At 41.4% G+C, this 12,926-nt stretch overlaps 2 protein-coding genes across 6 annotated transcripts in view; both read left to right on the top strand.

Moving 5' to 3' along the window:
- Positions 1 to 4,630, top strand: part of ctdspla (CTD (carboxy-terminal domain, RNA polymerase II, polypeptide A) small phosphatase-like a) — a 112,328-nt gene extending 107,698 nt beyond the window's left edge. For all 4 annotated transcript variants that reach the window (XM_034168944.1, XM_034168948.1, XM_034168952.1 and 1 more), the window contains 3 exons: positions 406 to 498; positions 582 to 767; positions 3,558 to 4,630. In XM_034168944.1, the coding sequence (XP_034024835.1) occupies positions 406 to 498; positions 582 to 767; positions 3,558 to 3,683 (405 nt within the window). In that variant the 3' untranslated portion in view covers positions 3,684 to 4,630. The remainder of the gene's footprint in view (positions 1 to 405; positions 499 to 581; positions 768 to 3,557) is intronic.
- A 2,888-nt stretch (positions 4,631 to 7,518) lies between these two features.
- vill (villin-like) overlaps positions 7,519 to 12,926 on the top strand; it is a 52,970-nt gene continuing 47,562 nt past the window's right edge. For both annotated transcript variants that reach the window (XM_034168936.1, XM_034168933.1), the window contains exon 1: positions 7,519 to 7,694. In XM_034168936.1, coding sequence (XP_034024827.1) covers positions 7,638 to 7,694 — 57 coding nt within the window. In that variant the 5' untranslated portion in view covers positions 7,519 to 7,637. The remainder of the gene's footprint in view (positions 7,695 to 12,926) is intronic.

The raw sequence follows: 12,926 nt of genomic DNA, 5'->3' as shown, positions 1-12,926 counted from the left end.
GCCAGCTTGAAAGTAATCATCTGCTCACTGTTTTCCTGCTAACAGCGTGAATGACCACACATTTCCTAAGTGTCCAGCGAGTGGTGCATGCATGCTACCATGGGGTCATTTTTGGCTTTCCAATGTTTTTCTATCTTCATATGCAGGATTAGACAGACTGCAGTTCTGTTTCTTTCCGACTTTGATGCTGAAGGTGTTCTCTGTCTGCTGTCTGAAGGATAAACCTCCATATTACAGCTGCAGCTTGGTTCAAGTAATCCAGGATAGGCTTTCTGTGTTGGCCTTGGCCTATGCTTGATTACTTGCACTTGGAGGCAGCACCTACTCAACGGAGAAGATGGAGATCTGTAGCAGAGTTACATTGTAAAAACTCATCAGATCTTTCAGGGCATGCCTTCTTTTCAGGTGTACGTACTGAAGAGGCCGCATGTGGATGAGTTCCTGCAGAAGATGGGGGAGCTTTTTGAATGTGTTCTCTTCACAGCAAGTTTAGCAAAGGTAGTTCCTCAAGTTGTAATGCTATAATGGTGGTCAGTGTGACATCAGCATTGTATTTATGTAATGTGTTTATGACCATTTAGTATGCTGACCCGGTGGCGGACCTGCTGGACCAGTGGGGGGTGTTTCGCGAACGGCTCTTCAGGGAATCCTGTGTTTTCCACAGAGGAAACTACGTTAAAGACCTCAGCCGACTTGGCCGAGAGCTCAGTAAAGTCATCATCGTAGACAACTCACCTGCCTCGTACATTTTCCACCCTGAAAATGCTGTAAGTCGCCTGTTGTTACACTGGTTCCCAAATGGGGGTGTAAGATCATTGCTAGGGGGTTGCACATCTAAAGGGAAAAGAGGACTGAATCTGTTTCATATTGCAAGAGTTCTTTGAGACAAGCTTGGCCGTCAAGATTCAGGTTCACAAGAATTGTTCAGACAGCCAAACAACATTTAAAAATACAAGATGAATAGCTTTTTGGCAGCAATGAAAAGAAAATCATATCCTGTTCTCTGGTTCATTGTCAAGTAGAAAGACTGGTGATTTTTTTTAAACAAAAAAGAAAAGAAAATGTTTGGTCCAGGATCAATGATCAGGAAGGAGGAGCAATCAGGATGAAAGCTCAGTGATCATGATCACTGCTCTGCGAAAAGGGTCAAAGATCATTATCAAGATCAAAGTTCAATAACTGGGACTAAAGATAAATAATCAGGTTCAGAGGTCAGCAGTCAGAATGAACGATCAGTTATTGTGATCAAAGCTCACAGAGTAGGGTCAAAGCTCATTGTTCAAGACCACAGTTCAACAATTTGGATCAAAGATCAGTGTTCACGTTCAGAGGTCAGTGATTAGGATCAAAAGTCAAAAATTCAGAGGATCTATATTCAGTGGTCAGGAATAAAGGTCACTAATATAATCAAAGACATGATCAGGCTCATTGATTAGCTCAATCGTCTGGATTAAAGATAAGTGATCAGTAACAAAGGTCAGACTCAGGATCATAGGTCAGCAGTCAGAAACAAAAGTCAGCCATCAGGATCTAAACACTATTCTCAGGCTTAAAGGTTGCTAAATAGGATCAAAGATCAGTTATCAGGATTGAAGATTAGGATAGAAATGAGTGATCAACAAACATTAGGAACAGGATATATACAAAATATTTATATATATCTAGTATATATATAAATGCCAATATATACTAGATATATATATCTAGTATATATATATAAATATTTTGTGTGCTTGTCAAATTATTTGAATTAAAAACTACAAGTGCACTTAGTAACGTGTGCGTGCTCACCAACTCCCCATGTTTCCATTTAATTTTCTGATCATGACCTTGATCCTGATTGCCTACCTTTGTAAGTTCTTTCGGTGCCTCCCAACAAGAAGGTCTCTGGTCCAAGGTCACACGTGGACCATTCTCCACTGAGAGTGTCAGCGTGTCACTGTCATACCTGCAGCCAGGAATGTGCAGTTTCGTGCATGCAACAGTGCACGACACTGTCGCAGCGGATACACAGTGCAAGGGGTTAGTAAAGTTAGACCTTACTTGTGTGAAGTGCCTTGAGGTAACTTTGTTGTGATTTGCCACTGTTTAAATGAAAATAAATTGAAATTGAGCAGCTGGAGCATGTGTAACCACATCACGCAGCTGCTGTGAAAAAAATTAAAAATAATTGCCACCCACGGGATTTGAACCTGCAATTGACAAAAGCTCTGATTGCCAGCCAGAAACTTTACCACTGCACTACATGTCCTGTAAAAGGTCCGGAAAAATGCCTGAAATTAGCAAGGAAATAAACATTTTTTTAAAAAAAGAGAAAAATGCGCCATGATAACTGACCAAATAGTGTTTGTCATGGTGTATTTCTGCTGATACGTGACTGAAAGTGGGGTATTTGTTGCACTGTTGGCTTGTCATATTGTTGTGTGGTGCGCCGCTCACAGTACACGCGTGTCCTTTCAGACAGACATGACATTCAGATCACCTGCGGACAGTCCATTTCAGCTGGGACAGCCTGTCAATGTGCGCATTCTCCAGCCGGTCACAAAAGCGATATATGATTTTATGTATTTCCACGTGAGGACAGCAAGTACACACACGAGTGTGTTCATGTTGGTGTTCGTACGTGTTCTGTAATGTTCAAGACCAGAGTTTTCAACAGCCGCTGCTGTTGACAACTCTGGTCCTGGACAGAGGACCAGAACCACGTGTGAAAGCGAACCACACACACGCACATGTTGGGGGGAGAGCGGGGGGAGCTTGTGAAACACACGCACACGTGTTGTGGGGGAGCCAACACTCTGGCATGCCACATGTGTACTTGACAATTCCACAGTTGTGGGGACACTTAGACAGATTTCACCGCCAGCTCAAAAGTGATCGTCTGCTGATTGTTGTCGTGCTAATAGCATGAATGGCTACACAAGTGCCAAACGAATGGTTTCAGATGTTTGTCTATGTCTGTCCAAACACAATACGTGGTGTCCAGCTGGACTGTCCAGATCCACAGATTTCCACAGCCGCTGCAGTGGGAGGACACACCTCCTGTCATCTCAGCGCACAGACCAAAGCCACACTCCTGTGGGACTTTAGACAAATTTCTCTGTGAGTACCATGTAAGTGCCATGCGAGCGGTGTTAGATGTTCGTGCGTGTCACCTGGAATTTGGCTGACACCTGCCGCAAGAGGGTGCGATGGGTTCGCACAGTGCACACTTTGTCTTTCAGGAGCTTGCGTGCGCAAATAGTTGTTGCAACAGGTGTACGAGGCGTTGGAGGCAGGAACGACATTACACAGTTTGCACACAATTCCTGCGTCATGCGCAGTAAGTGTGCACTTCGCACTATGTGTGAAGGTGCCCTGATTTGTGTCTGTATCAACAGATACGGAAGGTTTCAGTATTGGTATCAGCATTGGACATAAAGAACTGGATTCGTGCCATCCCTACTTAAAACACACAGCATCTCTTTGCCTAAAATGCAACACTTTAGCAGTAGCTGACAAATGGGTTTTTGATCAGTTCCATTTTCTCTTTGATCTGCCTTTACTTTTGAACTCAGGTTCCGGTGCAGTCCTGGTTTGACGACATGTCGGACACCGAGCTGCTGGACCTGATTCCTCTGTTTGAGGGCCTGAGTAAGGAGGAGGACGTTTACAGTCTGTTGCAGACCCTGAGGATCAGGTAGCACATAGCAGCTCCAGTTGCGCCCAGCGGCTCCATGGTCCTCCGCCCCATCCTACAGCGGCCTGGCCTCGCTACCACACCCCTTCTGCCTGACTGGCTCTGAGGGTTCCAGCATGGCTCAGACACTTCCCACCTCTGGATTCTTGGACTCATTATTTGTACAGGACTTTCCTGCAACAGGTTATATTAATGTCTGTATATATGATGTTTTTAAAAGCGAAACAAACACAAAGTAATTTTTATATCAGAGAGAGAAGGTTTTATTCTTTCAAGTAATATTTTAGTTACCAAAAATAATCAAATACAGTTTTTGTTTTTGAGAGAGAGAATGGATGATATTTAAGTTGATTATTATTAATATTATTATTTTATGTGTTTTTTTTAGCTGTGCTATGCAGGCTGTTTTATTTATTAATTAATTTATTTAATCTTGTGTCTTTTGTTCGAACAACTGTGATTGATCTTACCTTACAGAATGAAGTGCCTTCATTACTGTGCTGATTTAGTTTTGTCGTGTACGGGGGGTGCACATTTTTATGCTGTACTCGGATCTACAAAACAAAATTTAATCTTTAAATTGAAGTAAAATTGAGTATATCTGCTATTTAAGCTGAGAGCGTGAAGAGAATCATTTGTAGAAATGTAATTATGTAGGTTGTTACCCCAGATGATTCTTCACTTTTCACCTGGGTGACACTGAATTGTGAAATTTACCAAACGTTTTTTATAATTGAATGTGATTTGTGACTGAAATACATGATGCCAGTGACTTTAAATGGGTTCTGATGACCTTCCAGTAATAACTTAAATTTTTCAGGACAACATATAATGATTAGATTAGTTACAGTTTTATTTATTGGGAAAAAATGGGGTTGGGCGCATTGTAAAGAAATGCTATTAAAATGGTACTGTATTGCATTATTAAAGTTGCAACTTTGCACACTCTCAGTTTTTGTCATAATGTCATCATTTCCCCAACAACATGTACACATCATTTATTTTGATTATTACTTTCTAAAGTTCACTATTACTTGTGCTGATAAGGTTATAATTTCACACTTAAGTGGTTTTTCAGGAGAATTTCTGAAAACATCTGAAGTTAGTTTTGCAAAAACATGACAAAAAAGTTCCATTTTGTCTTGAATAGAAACTATTAAATGCTCCAGCACATTCAGGTTAAAAGGTGGTGCTTTAAAATTTTACAAAATATGCACTTTAATCAGAACTTATTTGACTTTTAATTGCACTGTTTTGAGGTCAAACATGCACGTTAGTGCATGTACAGACCATGCACATGACTATTGGCCAATAATATAAAATTCAACAAATGTGTCAGCCCATTTGTTCATTTGTATTTCAATGTTTCAGCACCACATCATGTGGAATGTTTAGAAACATTTGTTTCCAAGCGTATCTATCTATCGTAACACAGTTCCTTGTTTTTGATATGGAGCCCAAAGCAGTGCTCAAAACAGCTAGAGACGTGTTTGGCATTAGCCTTCAAATTAATGTTGGAAAGCTTTGGCAGCATCCCCAGTCACACATTCTGTCTATTGTTAAATCAGTGTTTTAGTTTCCGTTCATGTTGTATATTTCATCTACAATTTGCCCACGTAGTGTGCATCATGTTTGTTCCTATGGTTTCTAGAAGGGCAGAGTGACAAGCACATGAGATGCATGCCCATTGTTCAGGAGGAAGATGCACTACATGTGAGTTTCAACAACAACTGTCCTTAATTTGATCATTTTCCCACAATCCATTAACCATCCACAACTGTTCTGTATTGGTTGAGCTAATAGGATTAATAAATGGAATAGTTTTGACTGTGTTGAATGCTTGGTCTCCAAAGTAAAGGTCAAACAAGGTCTACGTCTATTGGATTCTTGGCATAAGACATATGTTACCCCGTAACGTGATAAGGATGATACATGGTCCAAACTATTCCTTTTTAAAACCGTGTTAACTCAACTAGTAATTTGCATCACATTTTACCAAAATTGGAGCAACTTTAACTTTTGACCCCTGTACAAAATGAAACTGACCTTTGTCACCATTCTTGCTGTTTTTATCCCGTAACTCCACGGAATTCAGTCACAGATAGTCCAAACTACACCTTTTTGGAATCTTTATGATCAGGCAAATAATGTGGACTATTTTTCAATATGATTGGAGCATCTTTTAATTCTGACCTCTGTGTAATTCTTCAATTGACCCCTACCGGACCACCGATTGAAAAGTCAAGTGGCCAATCGGTTTATTCAAAAGAGGATTGTCTGAGGAGTATTTCTGCCGAATTTGATGCTTTTATCACCATTTGCAGGATTCCCCTCTAAATATTATCCACTGCACTATTCGTACAACGTGTCAATTTAATTAATTTTATTAGTGTATGAGGTCTGTCCATAAAGTATCGTACCTTTTTATTTTTTTTTAAACTATATGGATTTGATTCATGTGTTTTCATGTCAGACAAGCTTGAACCCTTGTGCGCATGCGTGAGTTTTTCCACGCCTGTCGGTGACGTCATTCGCCTGTGAGCACGCCTTGTGGAAGGAGTGGTCCCGCCCCGTCGTCGGATTTTCATTGTCTGGAAATGGCGGAATGATTTGGGGTTTTTTCCATCAGAATTTTTTCAGAAGCTGTTAGAGACTGGCAGCTGGAAACCATTCGAAAAATTTATCTGGCTTTCGGTGAAAATTTTACGGGCTTCACAGAGAATAAGGACTGTTACTACAGCTTTAAGGACAGACCACAATGGCGCTCAGCGCCCTGCGCTCCGAGCCGCGACGACAGGCACGAACCACCGGATTATTTCTAAACGGATGGCTGTGTGGAGCTGGGACCGTCGTGTGCACTTTCTCTGGTTATCACAAGAGCTGGACATCAACCATTTTCCAGCAGATTTCACTTTTAACAAGAGATTTTATCGTGGAAAGCCACGCGGAGGCTTTGTGCATCACGACCGATTCGCTGTTCGAGCGAGACAAAGAACGCCTCCGTTTCGGCGTGTCAGAGGACAAGTTCGGCTCAGAGCGCCATTGTGGGCCGTCCTTAAAGCTGTAGTAATAGTCCTTATTCTCTGTGAAGCCCGTAAAATTTTCACTGAAAGCCAGATAAATTTTTTGAATGGTTTCCAGGTGCCAGTCTCTAACAGCTTCTGAAAAAATTCTGATGGAAAAAAACCCCAAATCATTCCGCCATTTCCAGACAATGAAAATCCGACGACGGGGCGGGACCACTCCTTCCACAAGGCGTGCTCACAGGCGAATGACGTCACCGACAGGCGTGGAAAAACTCACGCATGCGCACGAGGGTTCAAGCTTGTCTGACGTGAAAACATATGAATCAAATCCATATAGTTTAAAAAAAAAATAAAAAGGTACGATACTTTATGGACAGACCTCGTATAAGCTCCACCAAAACATATGATTTTAAGGTTTACACATTTTTAACTGTTAAATCCCAAAATTAGCAGAACTAAATTTAATGTAGGCTAATGTTTGTGAATGTTTTTCAAAGTTAGCTGAAAAGATAATCCGCTCACAAAAAAGTTAGCATTGCTAATTAGCTGATTAGCTGAATTGTGGCCGCCACAGTGAGAGAACATGCAGGCGAAAGCTTGACACGCAGCCAGTGATTTTGCAGTGGATTGTGCTTTACTAACTATGGGTTTATGGACTCATAAAGGGAGTAAGAACAAATGAGGAGCAAGCACATTATTATTATGACTGTAAAATGGTTAATGTGCAACCAAGATAAACTTATGGTTTCAAGTGATATCTTGATGTGAACTTGAGGCTTTCACTTGCAGCAGCCACCTTAACAACAGCACCGGATTAGGCATTACAGAGCCCCTTGTTAAAGCCTGAGGAATGCTTCTCGTTCTTTCTTTTTTAAATACTTGTTTTCCACTTGACCCTCACATATGCAAAGCCTGACTTTGTAATGAAATGAATGTATTTGATGATGGATTGGAGAACTGGAGCTAAAATTGAAAAGCTGGTTGCAAAGGTAAGAGAAGTTTCATTGTGTTAAGCAGCAGAAAACCAGGTTTTTTATGTAACTATCTGTTATTCTGAATGCCTTGAAGGGATTGTGATAAATATTTGAGACAGACAGATTTAATACGTAACTGTATGCCTGAGCAGAGGACAACATGCATTGACTACAGCAAGAAAAAAACCCTCTTTTTAAACAGTTTGGAAATAAATGGGGTGTCTTTAAGGTGCCGTCTGGGCCATAATTACACCCACGCGGCAGCTCGAGCAGCAATTTCGTGCTGAGTGGGAGCAATGTGTCCCTGAGGAATGCTGTGAGCCGCTCAGAAAAATTCCTGATTCCTCCCTCATTCGTGAGTTTTGCCAAATACATCCTGGGACATCAGGTGACATCCTTTGGGTTGGGGTTGAGGGGAATGTCTTGGTTCACATCTGATTGTTTCCTTGGATGCTTTTATTGTGACATTTTGGTTCCTTGTGCATTTCTGAGGCTTCATTTCCTGTTCAAGGGCACTCAGAGTTCCAGTTCACGGGCACTAGAGGTGGGCGATACCGGGAATTTTGGTATTGATCTGATACCAAGTAAATACAGGCCCAGTATCGCCGATATCGATACCGATACTGATACTTTTTCATATTTAAGCTTCATAGATCCAAAGGATCCAAAAGACCTAGGATAGAATTTCGCCATTGTACGTGACAACAAAACACTTTATTATCACAATCAACATTTTTGTTTGATGAATATCACTCAACACAACTGAGTGGGCGGGCCAGGCTGAGCCTACCTGCATGGCTGTTGGCTGGCACCACTGAGCTACGTGACAGCGCAACAACAAAAGATCAGAGGGGGGAGGGTGCACTGCTCCATGTTGTGTGATACAGCGCAGCGCTGCTCTCACAGACAGAGAGTAGACTTTGATGAATCTGCGTGCGCAGCAGTCAGTGCATGCGGGAGACAAAAAAAAGCTTGAGTATCGATCTTTTTACACGAGGATCGTTCAATATCAATACCAGCGTGGGTATCAATATTATCGATATTAAGATCGATCCGCCCGACTCTAACATGCATATTCCTGTCCTTGTCAAGCAGTATTTTGCTGCTGACAGTACTTCACTACAATGCTAGAACATCAAGCTCCCATCCCAGTCTTCTTGTGTACTTTTCTCCATTTTTCCGTTGCTGGTCCACACGACATCCTTGTGTTTCCTGATTCCAGCCTGCTGCCGACTACTGGATTGTGTGCCTCGTATGATTGATGACTGTATTGACCCTCTGCCTGATATTCTGGTTAACCTGCCTGCTGTTTCCCACAAGGACACTGTTACTTTGTGGACCGCCTTCTTGTGTGCATTGACCTACAGACTGTGTATCTAGTTAACTTTCCAGCTCAATGCCTCACGGACGCTGTTGCTCAATGGGCCGCTGTCATTGTGTGTAATGAACTCTGCTGAAAATAGACTGCGTTTTACCAAGTAGTTCTCTGTAGTGTAGTGTAGTTCTCTGCTCCTGGGTCCCCAGTCATGCTACCCCATAACTAAAATTAAGATGTAGAGTGAAAAGGGGTTATATATAGTCAGTTAATGAGGTAAAGGTAAATGGTGAGTTCCATACTGTTTTTACTGAGCAGGACCATGGTATATGAGATAGTGTGGCCAGTTCCTTTCCTTGCCACCTTCTGCACAGGTCAATGCTCAAAATACTGAGCCATCACACTCCATCGCAGGTTACATCCCCAACCGATATGCAGCTAGTTGACCTGAGACAATGCAGATGAAGTGTGTTGTCCAAGGATACAGACCGGTAGTGTGGATGTGGATCCGTCTTTGTATAAAATTTACTGTGAGCAGTCACATGATCATGCTTGTCTGCAAGAACACACTTGCTTTTCTGTTACTTCAAGTTGCAGTCACTCACTTTGCACCATGTGCCAATACGTCTCCTCTTTAAGCAAACAACTGTGAACACAAGCTGTCAATCACAGATCAAAGATCCAGAAATTATTCACAGCACTTCACTTTTTCCACATTTTGTTATGTTACAGCCTTTCTTCAAAATGGATGAAATTCTACACACAATACCCCACACTGAAAAAAGTGAAACAGTGCACTTCATTCAAAGTACTTATTTACATTGGTCTAATGGAAAATTGTGGTTTCCAGTTTAAATCTGCTGGAATCACTTTACAAAATCATAAATATACATTGTGAGAAACTAAAAAAATTAGCTGTAACAAATTACATCAATTTTTTTTAAGTTGATCCAAAGTAGCATTTTTTTTCAGTGCATAATGACAATGTGAAAAAACCTTTTGTGATATTTTTGCAAATTTATTAACACACACACACACACACATATATATATATATATATATATATATATATATATATATATATATATATATATATATATATATATATATATATAGTGAGGACAATAAGTATTTGAACACCCTGCAGTTTTGCAAGTTCTCCCACTTAGAAATCATGGAGGGGTCTGAAATTTTCATCTTAGGTGCATGTCCACTGTGAGAGACATAATCTAAAAAAAAAAAAAAAATCCGGAAATCACAATGTATGATTTTTTAATAATTTATTTGTATGTTACTGCTGCAAATAAGTATTTGAACACCTACCAACCAGCAAGAATTCTGGCTCTCACAGACCTGTTCATTTTTCTTTAAGAAGCCCTCTTATTCTGCACTCTTTACCTGTATTAATTGCACCTGTTTGAACTTGTTACCTGTATAAAAGACACCTGTTCACACACTCAATCAATCACACTCCAACCTGTCCACCATAGCCAAGACCAAAGAGTAGTCTAAGGACACCAGGGACAAACCTGTAGACCTGCACAAGGCTGGGATGGACTACAGGACAACAGGCAACCAGCTTGGTAGAAGACAACAACTGTTATGATTATTTATTAGAAAGTGGAAGAAACGCAAGATGACTGTCAATCTCCCTTGGTGATTCCATGCAAGATCTCACTTTGTGGGGTAAGGATGATTCTGAGAAAGCTCAGAACTACACAGGAGGACCTGGTCAATGACCTGAAGAGAGCTGGGACCACAGTCACAAAGATTACATTAGTAACACATGATGCTGTCATGGTTTAAAATCCTGCAGGGCAGCAAGGTCCCCCTGCTCAAGACAGCACATGTCCAGGCTCGTTTGAAGTTCACCAGTGACCATGTGGATGATCCAGAGGAGGCATGGGAGAAGGTCATGTGGTCAGATGAGACCAGAATAGAGCTTTTTGGAATCAACTCCACTTACCATGTTCAGAGGATGAGAACAACCCCAAGAAAACCATCCCAACCGTGAAGCACTGGGGTGGAAACATCATACTCTGGGGGTGCTCTTCTGCAAAGGGGACAGGACGACTGCACCGTATTGAAGGGAGGATGGATGGGGTCATGTATTGTGAGATTTTGGCAAACAGCCTCCTTCCCTCAGTAAGAGCATTGAAGATGTGTCATGGCTGGGTCTTCTAGCATGACAATGACCCCAAACACACAGCCAGGGCAACTAAGGAGGGGCTCCGTAAGAAGCATTTCAAGGTCCTGGAGTGGCCTGGACAGTCTCCAGACCTGAACTCAATAGAAAATCTTTGGAGGGAGCTGAAACTCCAAACCTGAAAGATTTGGAGAAGATCTGTATGGAGGAGTGGACCAAAATCCCTGCTGCAGTGTGTGCAAACCTGGTCAAGAACTACAGGAAACGTATGACCTCTGTAATTGCAAACAAAGGCTTTCACAGGTGTTCAAGTACTTATTTGCAGCAGTAACATACAAATAAATTATTAAAAAATCATACATTGTGATTTCCGATTTTTTTTTTTTAGAATATGTCTCTCACAGTGGACGTGCCCCTAAGATGAAAATTTCAGACCCCTCCATGATTTCTAAGTGGGAGAACTTGCTAAATCACAGGGTGTTCAAATACTTATTTTCCTCATTGTATATATAAACTAAGAAATCACATGTACATAAGTATTCACAGCATTTGCCATTAAGCTCAAAGTTGAGCTCAGGTGCATCCAATTTAAAGGGATCATCCTTGAGATGTTTCTACAGCTTAATTGGAGTTCACCTGGGGTAAATTCAGTTGATGAGACATGATTTGTAAAGGCACATACCTGTCTACATATAAAGTCCTACAGTTGACAGTGCATGTCAGAGCACAAACCAAGCATGAAGTCAAAGGATTTACCTGTAGACCTCCAAGAGAGGATTGTCTCGATGCACAAATCTGGGGAAGGATACAGAAGCATTTCAGCTGCTTTGAAAGTCCCACAGAGTACAGTAGCCTCCATCATTTGTCAAAGGAAGAGGTTCAGATCCACCAAGACTCTTCCTAGAAGTGGCCACCCACTTAAACTGAGCATTTGGGGAGAAGGGCCTTAGAGCCCAGACCTGATTCTGATCCAGCATCTCTGAAGAGATCTGAAAATGGCTGTGCACTGACACTCCCCATCCAACCTGATGGCGCTTGAGAGGTGCTGCAAAGAAGAATGGGCAAAACTGCCCAAAGATAAGTGCACCAAACTTGTGGCATCATATTCAAGAAGACCTGAGGCTTTAATTGCTGCCAAAGGTGCATCAACAAAGTATTGAGCAAAGGGTGTCAAATACTTATTTACATATGATTTCTTAGGTTTTTTTTATTATTATTATTTTAGTAACTTTGCAAAAATTTCAGAAAAACTTTTTTCATGTTGCCATTATGGGGTGTTGTGAGTAGATCTTTGAGGGGAAAAAAATAATTTACTTCATTTTGGAATAAGGCTGTAACAAAACATGATGTGGAAAAAGTGAAGTGCTGTGAATATTTCCGGATGCACTGCATAAACCTACAGTAATGTTCGAGCAAGAATACAGAGAAACATTTAGCCACTGAAAAGCCTTTCGCAGTGGTCCGATCCACCCATCTGCTCAGCGTAACAGTTATGAAATGAATAACTGGTGTTAAGCAGCTCCTATAATGCTCGCTGTGCTGCCGAGGGCTCAGTGAAACATGTTCACCACTCAGTCTGGTTATTAAAAACACAATCGGGCCTTCTTTGGTGGTGCTTTTCTCCAGACTCTCAAGCCCGTTGTGTACGTCTTGTTTGAGGGAGCTGAGAAACAATGTGAGAACAGGCATGCATAAGGTTATGGTATTATAAATACAGAAACAGGAAATTGCAGGTATGTTCAAACCTGGGTGTGGAGTCAAATACAAGTCACTCCCTGTCCACACA

Source organism: Thalassophryne amazonica, chromosome 1 (assembly GCF_902500255.1).
Source record: "Thalassophryne amazonica chromosome 1, fThaAma1.1, whole genome shotgun sequence".
NCBI classification, from domain to species: domain Eukaryota; kingdom Metazoa; phylum Chordata; class Actinopteri; order Batrachoidiformes; family Batrachoididae; genus Thalassophryne; species Thalassophryne amazonica.
Note: the sequence above shows the minus strand (reverse complement) of the source record. Positions and strands in the feature narration are given on the sequence as shown.